Source organism: Dermochelys coriacea, chromosome 7 (assembly GCF_009764565.3).
Source record: "Dermochelys coriacea isolate rDerCor1 chromosome 7, rDerCor1.pri.v4, whole genome shotgun sequence".
Lineage (NCBI taxonomy): Eukaryota > Metazoa > Chordata > Testudines > Dermochelyidae > Dermochelys > Dermochelys coriacea.
This window is the reverse complement of record NC_050074.1, coordinates 25,953,410-25,974,875: the sequence shown is the minus strand read 5'-3', so window position 1 is coordinate 25,974,875 and position 21,466 is coordinate 25,953,410. Positions and strand designations below refer to the sequence as shown.

The following is a 21,466-nucleotide window of genomic DNA, read 5'->3' as shown; positions in this document are numbered from 1 at the left end:
CCCTAGGGAAAGTGGTATGAATAACCGCATCCCTCAATCTTCTTATATTGTAATCTACTGCCAAGTTATTTTTTTAAAACCAATGTAAAATAAATAAAGATTTTTTTTCCCCCAGAGGTAAGACCATAACACAAAAACCTGTACAGCTGTCAAAATCTGTCGTCAAATACATGCACACAACTCAAACTAAAATCAATTAAAGCTGCATATATATTCATGAAAACAAAATTTTTCTTTTGAAGTCTGTATTATATACCACAAGTCTGTCTCAAATACAGCCCCCATGGAACTGATCATATGAGTACTTAAATGAGCACAACAGCTGTTAAAGTCTCTGAAAAGGGAAGTGTCAGGCTCAGAAATAAAATCTTGCCAAAATCTAATTCACTTTCCATGCTCTTGATAACTGGAACTAATGTAGCCCTTCTTTCAGAATCAGACCAAGTTTTTCTTAGAAGCAGCCTGTGGAAGAGATTTATATGTCCAACAAGGGACTACAGGCATCTCTGCTCTAGTCACACTACAGTATATCTACTGGATCAAACACACTGAGGTGATTTAAAACATCTTGCCTTTCCCCCCATGTCCATAAAGGTTGCCTCTGTATGCAGAGGTATGCACTTTCAACAACATATTTAAGGAATACCAGAGGTACATTGCTAACCAAATGCTGGCATGTCTGCTTTCTACATAAAACTATTACTGCAGAAAAAATATATTTTTCATGGGTTTTTATTCTGTTTAAGTATTTGTCAAAGAGCCTCCAGTGAAGAAATAAAATAAATAATTTTGGAAAGGAAAAATAAAAACTAACTCATAGCTGCAATAGAGTCATGATTAAGTTACCTTTTTGAACAGATATTATTTCTTACTAAAACAGAGATATTTTATTCATTCCCACTCTTCAGAGAGCTTAACCTTGTTCTATAAAGCTCACTGTAGATTTTAAGTGTACTTTCTCAAACACCTACTATTTTAGTGGGGGGAAATGGCACAATCCTGCAAAGCACTGAATGCCCACTATGAGGTACTCAATTGCCTCAGCTCCTCCTGAAGTCACCAAGAATTAAAGTACTCAGCCTCTTGCAGGAGACATACAATATTTTGTAGGATCCAGTCCTACACGAGTCTCCAAGTATCTCATATTCTATATAGTGCACATGTAAGTTTGAGAGACCTACAAACAAAGCAGAATATCTTCAGAATAAAATGTAAATTTGAATTGCATTATTTGATTGCTTTTTAATTAATTATTTAAAATCATAGTCAGCTTTGACATATCTTTGAATGTTGTCTTAAGGCTCCATTTTCCATCTGATTGCCAGACTTTTTGTCCATTGGAGGTCAAAGTTCACTCTTAATAGTGAGGATTCAGCAGTATTATATGCAGATGGACTTTAAAAAAACCAACAAAACACACCCACCCACCCAGTACACACACCGCAAATGAATTAATGGAAAATTTATCTTTCATTAAAATTCCAAACTCAATTTTTTCCTACCAGCTCTAATAGATATTCGATAGGTTTGGTTGGGGTTTTGTTTGTTTTTGCATTTAAGCTAAAAATACTAATACTCTATGGCAAAGCTTATCTTTTTTTCCCCAGTCATTTCAATATGATGAAAAGCTACAAGGGTGGAGAGTTGTCTTGAGAGGGAGGGATTTGAGTTTTTGAGTTTCCTGGCTTATTGGTCATGGATTATCTTAAACTCTACTGTTCCACTTTAAAATGTCATTTTAAAAGTATGTCACAGGTGCCTGAGCATATGGCACCCTTTTAAACATATCCATAAAACTCACACCTTCAAAAATCAAAGATATATTAAACATACCTTCTCAGGCAACTGAGCTATGCACATATTTTTATACTGGTTTCCTTATCTCTGTCATAAAATCAAGAATGGATGGATAGTTTCAGTTCGTTTCTTAAAGATTTCACAAGAAACATAAGCATTCTATGACAGAAAGATTATTATGATGGTGAATGACAGTGTAACAGCACCAGAGCACTTTCACTTGCCACTACTGTCCATTACAACTTCACCTTTTATGCTGGGAGCAAAAAGGTTTTTCATTTTTTCCTTGAAGATATGTGAGATATTCAGATATGTATACATATACAAAATAAATTTTGAAAAGCACAACCTCTAAAAGCATGTGATAGCATACCTGTGCTTCTCTTATTGAAATGCAGATCTGAACATTAAACACAGAAATATATCATCATCTTTACCTGAAGAGTTTGACTGAACCGCTTTAACGGGGTTGCCCGTACAGGAGGAATGAGGCTTGCTAGTGATGTAACTCTAGAAAGAGGCTTGACCCGTTTGTTACTAGGCTCCTGTAGTTTAAAGAGGAAAAAAAAAGGGGGGGGGGGGGAAGATATGAAAGTCATCAGAAAAACATTTATGATAGTTTTGTTAATTTTCTAATGTGAGCAATATAGACAAATAATTCCAGTGTATAATGCTGGCAATGACAGATTACCCTTGCTTGGTGCATACAGATCTGAGCAATGGCTGAAATATCATGTAGTAAACAGAAGTAGTGGCATGAGTGGGAAAGACAAAAAGGCACAAAAAAAGTTCTCTCCATATATAGCATCTTTCTAAAATGGTTTGTTTGCGGGGAGTGCCCCTCAAACTGAAAAGTGCTCTGCAGTTAATGCATATTATGATGACCTTGTCACTGAAGGGAACATATACAAATACAAAAAATTCCAACCCCATTGTTTTTGCTCTGTCATTGCAAGTATGTAGTTCTGCATTTGATTAACGTTTTATTTGAAAAAGTACAAATTAAATAAACAGTGTCATGTGTTCATATTTACATGTAAATATACATATAGATGTGTACACACAGTATATATTTAAATGAAATAAACTTTTCAACAAAAAACTATTGTAAAAACGAATACTTTTCTTCTCTCACACACTTTTTTACGTCTAGAATGCCTGCTTTTTGTGAAGTATAATATTCCATTTGTTTTGCATACAAAAATATAAACAATAAGTGCAATACAAGGAAAGATTACAAGTATGTAAAAACAGAAGTTACCCTTGGCTTGCTAACCTCCATCTGACATTTAATGGATCTTGAACAGCACATGCAAAAGGCTACTTTTGACAGAGAAAGAGCCAAACCTTCCAAGTGAAGTTAAAAAACCCATCTGACATCATATTTTAAGTACATCCTATAGCAGTTCATCTTTCTTTTTCAGCCATGTTTATAAAGTTTATGTAGGCATCCTCCACCTCCAGTTTTCTAGACAAATCCTTAGGAGAATGTACCATGTCATACTATTCTTTTGCAGAGAGGTACGAATCCTTTTAGAGATGGGGATTTCCCATCCTTCCTGGTATTTAGAAAAATCCCAGATTTTCATTACTGGTCAGCAATATTCTGTTTCATTAGCACAGCTACTGAGAAGAAAGATGAGAACCAGCAAATAATTTATTTCTCAGCAGATAGAGCTGTAACTCCATAAGCATCTCGTGAAACGCAGGACCAGAACGTTAACCTTCCCCCACCACAAAAAATAATCAATTTCCCCACACATGGAATGTGGTGCTACAGTCATTTCAGCATCAAAAAAAAAAAAATCAGCCTGCATTCTTATCTTCATCATGAAGGTGCCATTCAGATTCTTTCCTTTCCAGCAACCATCTCTTTGACACAGCTTTTTTGAAGGAGCATTTTTTTTACGTCACTGCAGCACGACTGGCATACTGAATACTCTACAGAGTCTTTCAGCTTTGACTATAATTCTCGTCTGACTGGCACCTCCGTCATCATCTGTTTTGTTTATTTTTTAAATTAATAATGCCAATCCACTAGCTTCCCATCGTAAAGACTGCTTGTCATTAATCATACTGCACTGCAGTGAGAGGATACTGAAGTCCCAAGGCAAAGCGAGTGCTACTGTATACCTAGCAGCAGAAATTACTTGGGCACGCATTATCTCTAATGCTACTAGAATCTGGCATTTAGAACTATGCAGACTGAGGAATCAGGACAGCTAAAAAGGCAAATATATCTTCCCAGAAAATAGGCAAAGGGGACTCGAGAGAGGCTTCTCCTCTGCCGTATTGCTGTACCATTTTCCACAAGGTTTGCCATCTTTGCTGATCTGTATGTAGTCTTTGGTCAAACTGGAGTTATGTTTCTGATATAATGGTCCAAAGTCAGCTCTGGTGTAAAGAGATGTAATTTGGCCCTACATTATATCACAGTGTAACCTGCTTGAAAGTTAGAAAAATCAAATTCCAATTAAAAATCTGTTAGAACTGTCTATTAATCTTTGTCCATATTAATAAAATCTCACAAACACACTTTCAATCTCAAATCTAAATGTAACAAATAATGAATAGGTTTCAGAGTAGCAGCCGTGTTAGTCTGTATTCGCAAAAAGAAAAGGAGTACTTGTGGCACCTTAGAGACTAACAAATTTATTAGAGCATAAGCTTTTGTGAGCTACAGCTCACTTCATCGGTTGCATTTGGTGGAAAATACAGAGGGGAGATTGATATACACACACAGAGAACATGAAACAATGGGTTTATCATACACACTGTAAGGAGAGTGATCACTTAAGATAAGCCATCACCAGCAGCGGGGGGGGGTGGGGGGAGGAGGAAAACCTTTCATGGTGACAAGCAAGGTAGGCTATTTCCAGCAATTAACAAGAATATCTGAGGAACAGTGGTGGGGGGGGGAGAAATAACATGGGAAAATAGTTTTACTTTGTGTAATGACTCATCCATTCCCAGTCTCTATTCAAGGCTAAGTTAATTGTATCCAGTTTGCAAATTAATTCCAATTCAGCAGTCTCTCATTGGAGTCTGTTTTTGAAGCTTTTTTGTTGAAGTATAGCCACTCTTAGGTCTGTGATCGAGTGACCAGAGAGATTGAAGTGTTCTCCAACTGGTTTTTGAATGTTATAATTCTTGACGTCTGATTTGTGTCCATTCATTCTTTTACGTAGAGACTGTCCAGTTTGGCCAATGTACATGGCAGAGGGGCATTGATGGCACATATCACATTGGTAGATGCGCAGGTGAACGAGCCTCTGATAGTGTGGCTGATGTGATTAGGCCCTATGATGGTATTCCCTGAATAGATATGTGGACAGAGTTGGCAACGGGCTTTGTTGCAAGGATAGGTTCCTGGGTTAGTGGTTCTGTTGTGTGGTATGTGGTTGCTGGTGAGTATTTGCTTCAGATTGGGGGGCTGTCTGTAAGCAAGGACTGGCCTGTCTCCCAAGATCTGTGAGAGTGATGGTTCGTCCTTCAGGATAGGTTGTAGATCCTTGATGATGCGTTGGAGAGGTGTTAGTTGGGGACTGAAGGTGATGGCTAGTGGCGTTCTGTTATTTTCTTTGTTGGGCCTGCCTGTAGTAGGTGACTTCTGGGTATTCTTCTGGCTCTGTCAATCTGTTTCCCCATGTTATTTCTCCCCCTCACCCCATCCCACCCCCCCACTGTTCCTCAGATATTCTTGTTAACTGCTGGAAATAGCCTACCTTGCTTGTCACCATGAAAGGTTTTCCTCCTTCCCCCCCCCCGCTGCTGGTGATGGCTTATCTTAAGTGATCACTCTCCTTACAGTGTGTATGATAAACCCATTGTTTCATGTTCTCTGTGTGTGTGTATATAAATCTCTCCTCTGTTTTTTCCACCAAATGCATCCGATGAAGTGAGCTGTAGCTCACAAAAGCTTATGCTCTAATAAATTTGTTAGTCTCTAAGGTGCCACAAGTACTCCTTTTCTTTTTGCAAATAATGAATACTAACATTTTAGCAATGATATTGTGACGCCCATTGAGAATCCCTAAGGAGGGTAAATTTTGTTACAAAGCAAGTAAATTCATATTTCACTGTGTCTCTTAAGTGTCTTGTTCAGGACTACTGCGAGTGAAACTTGAATTACCCTCCTTGAGCAATGTCTGAGACTAGTTGATAAAGAGAAAAAAAAAAGTCTTGGTCACAGAAACCCCCTTGGGACTGCCACCTGATGTGCTCAGACTACCTCTAAGCCTGTTTTCCCTAGCAGCTTGGGACTTCGGTGCCCTGCCTGGTTGTGCCAGATACACTAGCCTGCTACAAACACAGACCCAGGTCTGAACCACATCCCCCAAAAGCTGCAGGCTTAACTGAAAATAGCTTAAGAAGTACTCCTGTCTCCAACACCCAGATACCCAGTTCCCAATAGGATCCAAACACCAAATAAATCTGTTTTACTCTGTACAAAGCTTATGCAGGGCAAACTCAAATTGTTCACCCTCTATAACACTGATAGAGAGATATGCACAGCTGTCTCCTCCCCCAGGTATTAATACTTGCTCTGGATTAATTAAGTAAAAAGTGATTTTATTAAATATAAAAAGTAGGATTTAAGTGGTTCCAAGTAATGACAGAACAAAGTAAATTACCAAACAAAATAAAACAAAACCACGCAAGTCTAAGCCTAATACAATAGGAAACTAAATGCAGGTAAATCTCACCCTCAGAGATGTCCCAATAAGCTTATTTGACAGACTAGACTCTCTCAGTCTGGGTCCAGCAATCACTCACACCCCTGTAGTTACTGTCCTTTGTCCCAGTTTCTTTCAGGCATCTCTTTGGGGTGGAGAGACTATCTTCTGAGCCCGATGAAGACAAAATGGAGGGGTTTCCAGGGACTTGTATAGTTTTTCTTTTGTGGGTGGAAACCCCTCTCCAAGATGGAGTTTTGCAGTCACCTGGGCAAGTCACATGTCCATGCATGACTCAGTTTTTTACAGGCTGATGCCATTGTTTACATGTTAATTTGAACATTCCCAGGAAAGCTCAGATGTGGATTCTTGTCTTCCAAAGTTCATTGTTAGTTAAATACTCCCAATTACTTGAATAGCTCCTTCACACTATGTTGACCAAATCTGCCTTATGTGCTGTCTACAGCAGACACTTTAAAATACAAGCATAGAGCCAATTTTCATAACTTCAGATATAAAAATGATAAATGCATACAAATAGGATGAATATATTCAGTAGATCATAACCTTTGCAAAGATATGTTACATGGCATATCTAGCATAAAACATATCCCAGTTATGTCATATTTACACCTGTAAGCATATTTCTATAAAGCATTATGAGGTACAATGTCACACCCACTTGGAATTTTTCATATACTCAGTGTTTGTCTGCATCTGCAGTTTATTAATGGCTACAGAAAGCCTGCAGGTGAAGGGCTCAATCTTGTACCTAATTTTCCCAACTGTCTGGGGTTCATAACCTCAAACAGCCATGTAAATTGATACACAGCAGCAACTAACCCTGGAGATTATCATCCTGTGAGAAAGAAGGGAAACCACCAAACCTTTTCGAAGACAGCGAAAAAGGAAGAAGAGAAAAGGTGTAAATGAATTCACTCAACCCCTGGCTCCATCCCTGAACAGCCCTATCCCTATCTGAACACTTCTTTTTGCCACATGGGGTTGCTGGAGTTATTTTACGGTTCCAGCAAGAGGAGAGGGAAGAACTAAAAATAGGTTCCTTAACCCTTTAAAAATAAACTATTTCACTATTCTGCAGGGGATTGTGAGGTTTGCTTTGTGGCAATCTTCATTCTTATACCCAAACTGCTCAGGGAGACAAAATATTTTAAATTAGTCTCTGTACTGCAGAGCCTACCTACCTGTAGAAGTAGACATTAAGGAAAAGAAATCAACCTAGCTGCCTCCACTAGGGGCTGCTGCAACCACAAGGAGGATAGGATATGACTACAGCTGCTAACTGTAAAAGAGCCAGAAATCATTGTCAGAACCTGTAACAGTAGCCACTGGAGTCACAATAAGATGACTAGGTCACATATATGTGGCATTGTTCTTTGAGGTCTTATTCCTCCCATCACACTGATACATTTTACCTACTGCACTTAGTTCATTTAGTTCTGATAGCAAAGGGGGTTAAACTAAATAGGTTGTACAGATTTTTATCAAAATCTAAATTACTAGAATCCGTAGAACAAATTGAAAGGGCTCATACAATAAAATCAAATTAAAAACATATGCAGTGTTTGCAGGACTCACTCCAAGATAGTAATTCAAGATAACATTGCAGGGTCAGAGACTTTGGAAAATAAATTCAGGGTCTCCATCTCCAAACTATGTTTAAAGAAGGAATTTGAAGTAGATAATCTTATTGCTTTGAACCTTCTTTAAACAAGAAAATATGTTTTTTGCGACATGTGACAATGTGACAGTTTGGGACTATGCCTGGGTCAAATTGTGAATGCCATGTTTTGAGAATGCCATTTTGTGACTATAAATTTCATTGCGACTTTCACTTTGCAGAGTAACCTCCATGCTGGTTCAAGACACGCAGATGATAGTGAAAACTAGACTAAGCTAGACATGGTCAGTAAATTCTGGACAGTGTATGCTCATACTATGGAGTCACATCATGAGATACCACATCATATTGCGAGGAAGAAAGAAACAAGCTGGAAGAGAAGAGATGAGTACTCTAGAAATATAAAACTATGCTTCTTCACTGTAAGGCCCAAATGGTACTTATGTGTCATACCTCATAGTTTTTGTTTTAATATGACTCATTCCTCTAAAAATAAACCTTGATTTACTAAAACCCAGGGTAGTTTTAAGACTGCTGTACAGAAAGGGGAAGTACTAGCCATAAGAGCGCTTATACCTCATAAGATCAGCATTCTGCTTTTGCGTGTCCAGGGAATGCACCCATCATGCAGATTCACTCATGTGGAGCCTTGGAGCCCCAGATGGTAGCCACCTATTCATGCAGCCCTTCTGTCAGCTTTCTCCCAAATTGCATTTTAGTTCTTTCTGCTCTTTGTTCCACTGCATCATAAGCTGGAAAATGGTCATTTTAAAATTATCTTTTTGTTAAAATGCCACATAAGTTAGACATCTATTTTTGAAGCTGCATAATCATATTATACACAGGCCCCTGCTTAAAAACCCCAAGACTTAATATCTAGCACCCTATCCTGTGGTGTGCTGAGCACCCAGTTCGTACTGAAGCCAATTAAAGTTGAGGATGCTTGCACCTTGGAGAATAGTGCTCTTACATTCTTGCAATTTATGAGTACTAAGCTGATATTGTTTGCTCTTCACTCAACAAATAAGCATGCAGTAGTAGGACATGTGGGTAGAAAAGTCTCAGGCAGGCCAAGAGCCCTTGCTGTCCTTCAGCTTAACCACAATGCAAACTGACTCTCTTATTAGTTTATTTAAAGAACGGGATTTCCCCAAAGTTCAAAGTGAAAGCCTGCTGGTCAAATTGTGTTCAATCTATTTCATAATACTGGTTAGTTTTCTATACTGTCTCATTAAACCAGGCACCCCATAACCTCCTAATTTCCACACACCGTTCGGTAAAGCACTCTAGTAAGGTCAGTTTTAAGTTTTCTTAGCAGAACCCTGCTCAACCTCCCACATTTACCTTATATTGTCTGTAGAATGGCAGAAGCAATGACCTGGATAACATATGCTAGAAAACTCATATAGTAGACGACCAGCTGCCATACAATAGAGCTCTGTTTGGCTTGGTACCTAATGTTGAAATTTATTTTGATGTGCTCTTTTAGGCAGTGTAATAATTTTTTTACCTCCTAACAATTAAAGTCTGAGTGTATATGAGCTGCTCACATAATTGTTTTTCCACTCGACTCCCTGCACCCCTTATCAGCAACTTCAACAAAGGGACTGAGTGTTACACGACTGGTGTTGAATTTGACAACAAGCGCAAACGATCCCCTGAGGAGTCATTATACCTTTGTCTACACCAGCAACATGCGACACTATCACCACCACATTGTATAAATTTGTCTCATTATTTAGCATGTTTTCTTTATAAATTCAAAAAAAGCTTCAATTCAGCCTCCAAAACAACAGTGGTAATTGAAACCTTCTAAAGAAACTCAGCATTTTAAAATATAAACATTATCCCAAAACCTTCATCAGAAGAGGTTGCAAATGAAGCTCTCAATTTAGCAAACAAAATTAATGAAATTGGCGTGGATTCATTAACTATGCTTCGTATCCTATACACCATGGGAAAGTAGAATTATTAGTATTGACATGTTAGTGTCCAGAATACTTTTGAATCAATCAGTCAATCTTTGAAATAAAAAGGGTTTCAGAGTAGCAGCCGTGTTAGTCTGTATTTGCAAAAAAGAAAAGGAGTACTTGTGACACCTTAGAGACTAACAAATTTATTTGAGTATAGCTTTCGTGAGCTACATATCCGAAGAAATAAAAAGGAAATTCTGTACAAACCCAGATCGTTTGTTGTGTTTTTCTTGTCACACGATCAAAAATACTCTAGTTACCTTCCTTTTTATCCTACACCCTTTATCTGTGTAAATCTAGTAAAGTAGGTGTTCAAAGTATTAACTCCTTTACAGTGGAGCATTCATTAATAGTTAAGGGTTTCATTCAGGAAAACAAATTAGCCTCAAAAGAGTTAACTGTGTTTCTAAAAGCTGAAACAGTGCAGCGTCTTTGTTTCAAACATAATCCACAAGCATTGCCAGTAAAATAAAACAGGACCAATCTGTTTCAGACACTATATTTCTGGCAAGGTTTCCATACTCATTTACTTTAAAAGTTATTAGTTTTTAGTCAACATTATAAGAGTATGTCAACATTTGTCATGGCAGAAAGCCCCAAATTATTTTTATTAGTCGGCTACTGGTTAAATTGGCCCAGGATTAAAAAGTTCTAATAAATATTCCCAAATGTTGGAGTTCAGCAGAAAACCACATTCAAGTTCTGTTCCATAGGATATTACAAATACTAAACCTTCAGCAAAATTAAACACACAAGGTACAATAGGTTCTCTCTCAGTACAGCAAATATTTCACCTAACAGTAAATTAAGTCATGCCTAGGCAGTGTTTATGCTGGTTTAGAAAGAGAGGAATTTAAAAGTAGCTGTTCCTTGTGAAAACAGAATTAACTCTTCAATCAGTAAGAGCAGATGAGCTAACTCTCTAGGGCCTTATCATCTACAATGCAGTTAATCAGCCCCTTAGCCCAAGCCCCTTAGCTTGAGTTAGCTGGCATGGGCCACAGCCCTGGGTTTTTAATTGCAATGTAGACATACCCAATGAGATCAACAGCAGAAACACTGATTGATTGGATGTTCTAACCCGTACAATTCTCAGGGCTGGTCTACACTACAAAGTTAGGTTGACCTAGATAAGTTGCTCTGGTGAGTGAAAAAATTTACACCCCCGAGACACATAGTTAAACTAAGCCCTGGTGTAGACACCACTAGGTTGACAGAAGAATTCTGCGTCAACATAGGTACCCACTTCTCAGAGAGGCACATGTACTACAGCAACAAAAGAACCCCTCCTGTCACAAGCATCTACACTACAGCATTTCTAGTGTGGATGTACCCGCAGTAACAAGTGGGAATCCTTGGATCAAGCATAAAACTCTCAGTGGTTGCCTGAGCCTTGAGGGCCCACTTTTGGTGTATTTTTATTAGCTGCAGAAGATTTACCTTTGCCTCCCGATAGCTTAGAAATGCTCCAAATTTAAAGTAGTATTCACTCTTGTAGAGCTGCAGGAAGTGGGGAGGGGATGTACTATAAATGCAGCCTGAGCTATTGTTACAGCTATTAGGAACCTATCCTTAATTGCCTACAAAAATCCATCCCAAATCACAGGAAATACATCAACCTGCAAGCACTGCCAGGAAGAGGAGAGGGAGACGAAGAGGAAAGATTGAACTCAAAATGACAGGTTTCAGAGTAGCAGCCGTGTTAGTCTGTATTCGCAAAAAGAAAAGCAGTACTTGTGGCACCTTAGAGACTAACAAATTTATTAGAGCATAGTGAGCTGTAGCTCACAAAAGCTTATGCTCTAATAAATTTGTTGAACTCAAAATGTAATTAATCCATATGATGCACAGACACCGATGCCTTGATTATCAGCTAAATTGCACCCATGGAGCATTTCTGATAGAACTCTGGATCTTTCCTACAAAACCACCAGTTAGCACCACTTGAACCCCCCCATGCCCACCACCACAATTTGTGGTAGTAGTAGGTCTATTATCCTTGTAAGAAGATAGAAACGGCCATACTGGGTCAGACCAATGGGTCATCTAGCTCAGAATCCTGTCACTGACAGTGGCCAGATGCTGCAGTGGGAATCAACACAATAGGACAATTTGGAGTGATCCATCTGCTGTTATGCAGTCTCAGCTTATGGCAGTTGGAGGTTTAAGGACACCTGGAGCATGGGATTGCATCCCTGACCATCTGCGCTAATAGCTATTGATGGACCTTTCCTTCATGAATTTATCTAATTCTTTTTTTAACCTAGTTATACTTTTGGCTTTCAGAGCATCCCATGGAAAGGAGTTTGACGGTTGGTTGTGCATTCTGTGAAGAAATATTTCCTTGTTTGCTTTAAACCTGCTACCTATTAGCGCCAATGTTCACATATAATGAACTAGTACATTACAATAATCCAGAGTCAATTGAACTTGAGTAATGTGTTATAAATCAGGGGTTCTCAACGTTTTTCTTTCTGAGGCTCCCCCTGCCCCCATACGTTATTAAAAACTCCACGGCCCCACTGTGCCACAAATACTGTTTTTCTGCATATAAAAATCCAGGGACGACGTTAGGGAATAGCAAGCAGGGCAATTGCCTGGTGCTCCACACCACGGGGGTGGCCTGCAAAGCTAAGTTGTTCAGGCTTCGGCTTCAGCGCCTGGTGACAGGGCTTGGGACTCTGGGTTTCAGCCCAGCATGACGGGGCTTCGGCTTTCTGCCCTGGGCTAACACTGTCCCTGCTCGGTGGGCCCCCTGAAACCTGCTTGCAGCCCCCCAGGAGGCCCCAGACTCCTTGTTCAGAACCGCTGCTATAAAGGATGGTGTGGGGAGCTACATAGGAAGGTTGGTTGGCCAGGTAAAAGAGGAGGTGGAACAACTTTAGCAGAAGAAAACAAATCAGTGGCAGGGCAGAGGCTAAAACACATCATTCCTCTACCACCAGGGACCAGGCCCCATCCTATAGGAGCTGTTGCCTCATCAGCATCTCGAAAATCATGGATCTGGAATCCTTAAAGGAGGCAGCAGTTATAAAAGATCCTGAATACAAAACCATTAAAGTATTTCAGCATCACAAGGCTAAGCTGAAACAACTTTCTTTGAGCTGCCTTTCACTTCTGCAATTGAGAGCATATCTGGCCTTAACATGAGCAGAGACATCAATAGATTCACTTGCAACTAGGAAATGGAAGAGAGTTTGCAGAAAAAACAAAACATCAAGGTGAATTAAAATGAGTAACAGAAAATTTTAAACTCACACATAAACGTAGAGCTGATTGAATTACAAAACTTCCAAATGCAGTTTCTCTAGTGAAGAGCTGCTTGTAAAGGCCACCGGAGAAAGGCCTTTTCCATACTGAAACAAATTAGATGTGAAGCTGGAATGTCAGCTCACAAACATTATAAGATGAGCTACTAAAATGGGAATATAAAAAAAAAGCTGTTTGTTTCAAACTGGCAATAGGTAGAATAGATCAGCAATTCTAAGTGTGATGAGAGTTTTTAGTTTACAGCAATTGCTGTTCAGACTGGGACTACAGTTATCTAAAAATCTATTCAAAATAGTACTGCTGATATTTCACAAGGAAGTATGGAAGAGAAAAATAATTCTTTCATCTAGATCATGTTTCCCCTGTGAGCAGATGTCCTAAATTTACCAGAATTGTCCCAGTTTGGTGGGGAATCTCGTGTCTCAGGCAGCTGCCCCCAGATTTTATTCCTGTTTTATGAAGGTCAGCCTGCTAGCAATATAGCATCTTCTTCCAATCTCCCCCAGCTCTGCAACTCCTCACAAATACTCCTGGCTCCTCTCTCTCTGGCTTTCTACTCACTTACTACCTTAACACTGTGTGTTGACCCAGAGAAGCTGGGGTGCCGGAATAGAGGGAGCCAGGGGCCATGGTTGCCAATTTTGCTCAAACACATTCCTGGAGGTTTTCTCACATGACATAATCTTTAAATGAAAGTTGAGACTTCAGGCCAATCCTGGAGGTTTGGCATTCCTATGCCATGGCCCTCCCGCTTTTCTGCAGGGGCCCCGCCCCCCAGCTGTGGAGAGCCTAGGTAGGAGAGGCTTGGCAGCTGTGGAGCATCATGCCGCAGACCCTCCACCTGCCAGGGTAGGGGAGTCGAAAGCAGCCCTGGGCCCATGCTCCCCTCCCCTAGGGCAGGAGGGTCTGCGGCTCCCCACATGTGGCTCTGGCTCTGGGGATGCAGCCCAGCCACGATAAGAGCCATGTGAGCAGCTGTGGGGACCCGGGGACCCTCCACCTGCCATGGGCGGGGGACCCCGCAGGGCAGAGACACAGACAGGGACTGCTCTCGACTCCCCACCCTGGGCAGGTGGAGGGTCTGCAGCTCCTGGCCCACTTCAGCTTCCGGCTTCAGGTAGAGGAGGAGGGGTGGGGAGGCCTGGCCCCCCCACTTTTGGGCACGCTCTGCTACCCCTGCCCAGAGACCTCTGTGCTGGGCCTCACATGTATTGCCCATCAATCTACCACTTTCTCACTGAATCAAGCACGAGCAATCGAGTGTGAGGTGTCCCAAACTGTATTGTAGTACACAATAGCATAGAGGGACAAAAGACAGCACATTTGGGCCCAGTATCAGGATATCTGGGTCTAAGAATATTGTTACAGGACAGAAAGTACAAGGGCTTGCATAGGAAGCTAGAAAACCCTGGAAGAGGAGGAAAGTAATTGGGTGGGGAGAGAATAAGCATCACTCATGCCAACAGGTCTCTCCAAAAGCTATTTCAGTCTCTTACTGTAGTAATGAGCCTCAGATTGACCCACCCACCACCTCTGAGCCTAAACTCTGCCCATGAATCTCCCTCCCATAAGAAAGTTGTACACTCTCTTTAGAAAGAGTTATTTTATAAATTGTCCAAATAAACTTCATCTAATTTCAATTAAAACAAATCTTAAATGGGGGGCAGAGTAGTGTCATGGATTAAGTTTGAGGGTTGCAGCCAGGAATTCCTGTGTTCCAGTTCTGGCTTTGCCATTTACTTGCTTTGTGCTCAGATACACATCATTTAACCTTGGTTTCCCCATCTGTAAGATAGGGATAATAGTACTCCCTTACCTCACAGGAAGTATTGTGTAGATTAATTCATACATGTCCAGTGCCTTGAAGATCAACTGTGCTACATTAAGTACTAAACAAATATTTTGGTTTGCTTTTGAAAAAAATACAACCACAGCTTACTTTTGTTAAAGTTTTGTGAAGCTGTTACAAACAGTGGTAAAGAAAGCCAATAAAAGATTCCAGAGAAGACAAGAATCGTGTTTGTAACAAGATGAAAGAAAAAAAAAATCTGCTTACTCCTGAGCTAAACTATTTATATTACAAAAGAACAAAGAGGCACATTTGTTTTCTAGAATAAAACAGCCTAGTAACTTCACTGAGGCTCTTCTCTACATAGAGTAGTACTCTTACCGCATAATATGGTAAGCAATTTCAATGGGGCTAATGAAAATGTTTTTATAAAGCCTTCATATAGTCAAAATTTGCTTGTGGCACCGTTTAGAAGCTGGTTGGAAGACTTGCAGTTTAATCCTCATTCTAGGTGAGCGCTGCCATGTCCAATGCTACACATGGACTCCATTTTATTTATAAATTAGTCATTTGAAATTTGTGCACATTCACTAGTGCGCTGCCTCTGCTTAAAATAGTCTCATGATTTTCAAAGTGGGCCTGCTCTCTCATATACAAAAGTGATCATTATGGGCCTGATCCAAAGCGCACTGAAGTCAATAGATGTCTTTACACTGAATTCAGCAGGCTCTGGCCCTACACAGCAGCTGCACTTAAGAGATAAGTGTCTTCCACTGTTAAAAGGTCCAATACTGAACAAAAGGGCTGCCAGTCACTATAGGAAATCTTGCCCCTCAGAAATTATAAAAGCATATGCCATGGCATGCATGGGATATGCAAGCTACATCAGGATTGATTGGTGACACAGTCAGCTGCCTTCAAAATGCTAACAAGCATTTCTCTCCTCTCGGGTGTCCCAAAAGGGTCAGTTCAGTGATAGACTGAAGGAGGCTAGCCCATGGAGGATTCTAAGTGACCCACATTAAAATTCTGCTACCAAATTGAATGGCAGGTTAGAGTGATTTCTCTCTCTCTTCACTGGACTTAACCCTAACTCTGCAAACTGCTAGATCTGACAAAGAAGTAAGTATTATTACTAATTGTATTATGGTAGTACATGGGGACACCAATCAGGACAGGTGTCCCATTGTCTTAGGTGCTGTACAAACAAAGTAGGGGGAGAGTCACCTTCCCTGAATGGCTCACCTTCTGACTCACTGGGCTTGGAAGTTAACACATTTTTTAAATATTTATTTTTTGCCTTTGCAATGCAGAAGACGATACCTAGTACCTAAGACTTAAAATATTTCCAGTGGGAGAAAACTCCCAAACTGCATTATAGAGTCTCAGTCCTTACCTTCTTTTAGAGTTCACAGGCTAAACAATGCAATATGCACAGTAAGCGTTTAGGAACAAAGTATAAACATTTATGAAAAAGTACACCTAATACGAGTTGGACGGTCGAGCAATGTGGTGTCCTGATTTGTGGCTGAGAAAGCATTTTTGTGTAAATGAAACAGCTAATACCAATTCCTTACCCTTCTTCTTTGTGAGCACATGAGCCCCTAGGGTATAGATTTATCACAAAGTAAGGGGGACATTTTTGTGGGAGCCCTTTGTTAAAATATTGGCACCATGAAACTGGTTTGGTCCTTGACCTTTTACCCTTTCTTGTTGACTCTACTTCTGTCTTGAACCTCAGCCACCCCATTCACTCTGATGTTGCTCAGTCTACTCAAAGGACTTTAATGGGAGTTTTGTCTGCGTAAGCAGTGTAGAATGGTGCTCCTAGCATTTAATTTGCTTTATTTAATACATCAAGTCCTCACTTTATATAAATGTACAGTCCCAAGCAAGCTGAAGGTTTCTCAACAAACAATAAAAAGTTATTTTTATGGACAACTGCAGCAGAGCCCCCTTGGCTTCTGCTTCTGCTAGATTCAAAAAGTCACTCCGAGATCCTGAGTTTTGTAACCACTGGTGCACTTTATTCTTCAGCTTGCTCCCACCACTTTTCACCATGTACAGGTAACCCTTCACCATCTACAGGCAGGAGGGAGGAGAGAGCTACCTCCCTACTTCCATTCCCTGCCTTTTTCCCTTTCCTCCTGCTCTCACCTGGCTTCCTTCCCCTTAGGCTTTTATACAACCCCAGGCTAATTAAGTAGCAGCTATCTCCTCTTCCCCAATTAGGGCCAGGTTACCTCCAGCCTGCTCTGATTTGTTCCCCTAACGAGGAGCGGGCATGACAGAGGACTGGATCTGCAACCCTTTGCCCAGCTCCCTTTCACAACAAATTTATAATTTTTACCATTTGTTGAAAGAATAGAAGAGCTGCAGATTAAGCTAGGAATCAATGATGAAAAGAATCCCTATATTTTAAGGATTGCTCTTTTTTAAATTAAATTGCTGAATTTTATGTCTTCAAAAGAGAAGTGACGGGAAAAAGGTTAAAAAACATGTTCAAAAGCATCATTTTGCAGAAAGTCTTACATAATTTGAGCACAATTTGTGCAAAAAGCCTGGACGTTTATTTCAATACTTATGGATTTTCTTACCACAACCCCAAGACAAAAGGATCTTCCTTTGTTCTCTCTAGAATGCTGTTAGTAATCTCATTCAGGCATATCTCATGTATTTTAACTGTTGAGTCAAGAAAGTTAATGCAAGACAGAGGTCAACGGAGCTAAGAAAAAACAACCCCGATTCATTTTGAAGTTAGAGTAAAAAAATGATGAAATGCTTTTACAGTTTACTGGCCAGATCCTAAAACCAGTCAGCTCGTGATAAGGTCCAGCAAATCCACCATGTCCAGGAAGAACTCAAGCAACTCCCGGCAGAGGCAAAGGAGGCCTACAAACAACGTGCGGACCGCAAAAGACAGAAGGGGCTGGAATTCAACACAGGCCAGGTGGTTTGGCTAACAACCAAACATCTCCTCACCAGTAGATCCCATAAACTAGAGCACCAATATTTCATACAGTTTCAAATTTGCCAGCTAATTAGCACTGTCCCCATTAAATTCTGTTTGCACAGGTCACTCAAAATACACCGCATTTTCCACATCTCCCAACAGAAGCCCTTCATAGAAAACACATTTCCAGGCCAAATGCAACCACTTTATGACCCCTGCCAAGGTCCAGGTCCATGAAGACCCCATGATCAAGCAGGTAAATTATATACTTCGAGTGATTACACATGTGCATGCTACTGTAGGAAATTTTTTCCCTCAATGGTACCCATCAGGGCAGCTCAAGAGCTCTCTGGCGTCACGCGCTCATAGCACTGATATAAAGGGCCCAGACGACCCTGCACCCCCGCAGTTCCTTCTTACCGCCCATGACAGTTGCTGGAACTCTTCTCCTTGCTTCAGCAAGTTTTCTCAGTGATCTTCACTTTCCTATAATTGTATATAGTTGTAAATAGTCAGTTTAGTGTAGTTTGTGTATGTCCATTAGTTAGGGGAGTTTTGGCTATTACCCCATGCCGAGGCATGTCTCGGTCACCAGCTTTCAAGCCCTGTACTTCCTGCAACAAGGCTATGCCCCTGAGCAACCTGCACTGTAGCTGCCTGAAGTGCTTGGCAGAGGCTCAGGTCAAGGACAGCTGCCAGAGCTGCATGAAAAAGGTCCAGGAGGCCAGGCTGAAGTTTTTATTTATAGAGGCAGCACTGAGACCTTCCTCCGAGCCAAGCTGGTCGGACTTGGGAACCAAGAACCTCAGCATCCTGGAGAACAGTCCTGGGAACTGACAAACCACTTACACGCCCCTGATCTAATAGAGGCTTTCCACAAAAGCAACTCAAAAAAGACTTGCCTGGAAATACCATAGGGTCACAAATGCGGGAAATAGGGGGTGACCTAAGGAGCAGCAGGTCTAAAATCTGCATTTGCAGATTCCCCAGATACGGACAGCCTCCACCTAGTAGGTCTGGCTGTGGAAATACTCAGCAGGTCATGAGCCTCATGAGCCCATACACACGCAACCTGCCACTCATGGAGGGCCTGATTGGCAGGACCTTTGCAATTCCTTATTCCTCTGGACGTATTACTTAAGCATCTGGGCAACTAGGGAGAACCCCAGCTAGCTGCTGCTATAGACCCCGCTTTCTCATCCTGCTTCTGATCCCTGGTTCCAGACCTTGGCTTTACCCTCCTGGCACTGACTTCCTGCTCCTGACTTGACCTAGAATCCAATCCCTGACTCTAGCCACTAGGCTATTCACCCATGACCAGCCCATAGAGCAATCCACCAAGTTCCCCCACATAATTGGATGGAAGAAGCACCACAGAGCACAGCTGGAATCCCCACACAGGCTCTCCACATTCCTGCCATTTTCTGCCCAAACCTGCATTCATTTTGTCTGACCTCATATGGAGGGGAGCACAATTTATCCTCAAGGGAAAAAAAGTCACCAGTAATTTCCAAATCACTGGTGTGTAAGTTATGTTCTTTTATCAAGGTTAAACCAAATACATACGGAAATCATATCATGCATCTATGCCAGTTACATTATTTCTTACAGATCAGTACTACTGCTAGGATATAGTGCCAGTATCTGTATAAGTATTTTGAAGACAAACTTTTATAGTTGTTGGGACATGCTAGCTGCACTCTCAAAGTCCTCTTGTAGATCTGCTTGCAAAACTCTTGATAAACTGCCATGTAGTCATGTCCTCAAATAACACTGTTCATACTGAACAACTATATTGTTCAGGCATTGCTGTTAATAAAAACTCTTCATCAGCCATCACCTGCCATAACATTATATTATTCTCTGACAGGCAGATTATGCTTCTTTGGGCAAACTACTGTATTTTTTACAAGGGTAATTGGTGCTGCTGTATCAAAGGGCTTGACATTGGGCACACTTAGTTTAACATCTGCCTTTGGGCCCAGTCATTTATAGGCATGATATTGGATTTCCCATCTATGTGAAGAACAGAGATTTGTTTATTATTTAAGACCACAGATCCTAAGTAGGTTAATTTTGTATTGACAAAATGCCTTGCAGACACCAGCATGGCTGATTTAGTTGTCTTCAACTACATTTAGCTAAAACAGAGTTAGTTCTGACCGACTTTTCTTTTGGCTCTATGCCTCAATTCCTGATAAAAATACACTCAGTTAATGATTTCCATGAAGGGAAAGTGCTGTCTTTGATTCTGAGCTGTCCTTTGAACACAATACTCACCACATTATTAAGATTTGAAAAACCACTGCACCATGTTTATGCTTGTTAGGATCCAAAAACATTGTTCAGTCTTATCTTTTCCAGACCAGACTTTGCAATGCATTACTTGCCTATTTATCAAGTAGATGGATTAACAAGGTTCAGCTTGTACTGAACTGATTTGCCAGTGTACTGTACTACATGGAAAATAATCAGGAATATATATTCTTGTTCTTGACCCTTCTGCACTATTTATTCATAAAATAAAATGACTTTTAAAGATGCTGCTGTTAAACTACACCACTCTATATGGCCACGGTCAAGTTCCAGTCACAAAGAGGCAAATGCTGATTTCGCGGTTGATGGAGCATTTTGTCAATTGTCTCCAAATTATGTAACAAGCAACTACAGTATTTTAAATCTATAGGATATTGCAGTTTCCCTGTTTATAAATAGAAAGAAAAACAAAACATTTGCTTTCTGCTGATTTTTCTTAAGAATCCTTACCATTTAAGTCTCTTAATATATTCCGCCAATAATTACAATTCTTAAGTTTTTGGTTGTCACTTAAATCTGAAGTCAACATGGCTTGAAAGAAACAGCAGCAGTAAAATTCGTTTCTGACAAGAAAGCTTTGTCCCAGATCTTATCCTCTCTTCCTCCTTCTCAGAAGGTCAAATATAACTTAATATTCTAGCCTATAACTGGAAAACAAATAGCTTACTGGTATCATTTAGATTTCTTTTAAAATTCTGTTTATTACAACTCTGCTTTTGTTTTCAGTACATGAAAACAAAGTTAAGATATGATTTACACACAAAGAGATGGTGCCTCGAGAAGCACCTTTACCACCTATTGAAATTACCAACACTGTTGTGCCTAAAAACATGGATCTTGCATGATCGCTGATTAGGATATGAACAGTTTCAGCTAGCAGTCTCTGTGAAATTAACATACAGACAGGCGATACTCTCTTCTTCAACAGCATTCATTAATGACATGATAGCAAAGAGCAAGCCTTGACAAAGTGGACACCTAATACCATCTCACTCGGAAAGTAGATCGCTTCCAGAGATGGCATGCAGCCACACCAGTATACCAAAGTGA

General features: G+C 40.5%; 1 protein-coding gene across 8 annotated transcripts in view; it reads right to left on the bottom strand.

Annotated features, from left to right (window-relative positions):
* The window catches only part of ARHGEF3 (Rho guanine nucleotide exchange factor 3), a 298,685-nt gene that overhangs the window by 56,305 nt on the left and 220,914 nt on the right, over nt 1-21,466 (bottom strand). For 6 of the 8 annotated variants that reach the window (XM_038408883.2, XM_038408884.2, XM_038408886.2 and 3 more), the window contains one exon: nt 2,235-2,342. The exons of 1 other annotated variant lie outside the window; for it this stretch is intronic. In XM_038408883.2, the coding sequence (XP_038264811.1) occupies nt 2,235-2,342 (108 nt within the window). Of the gene's footprint in view, nt 1-2,234; nt 2,343-3,058; nt 3,760-21,466 lie in introns of those variants that run through there. One more of the 8 variants, XM_038408895.2, reaches the window with a different exon arrangement.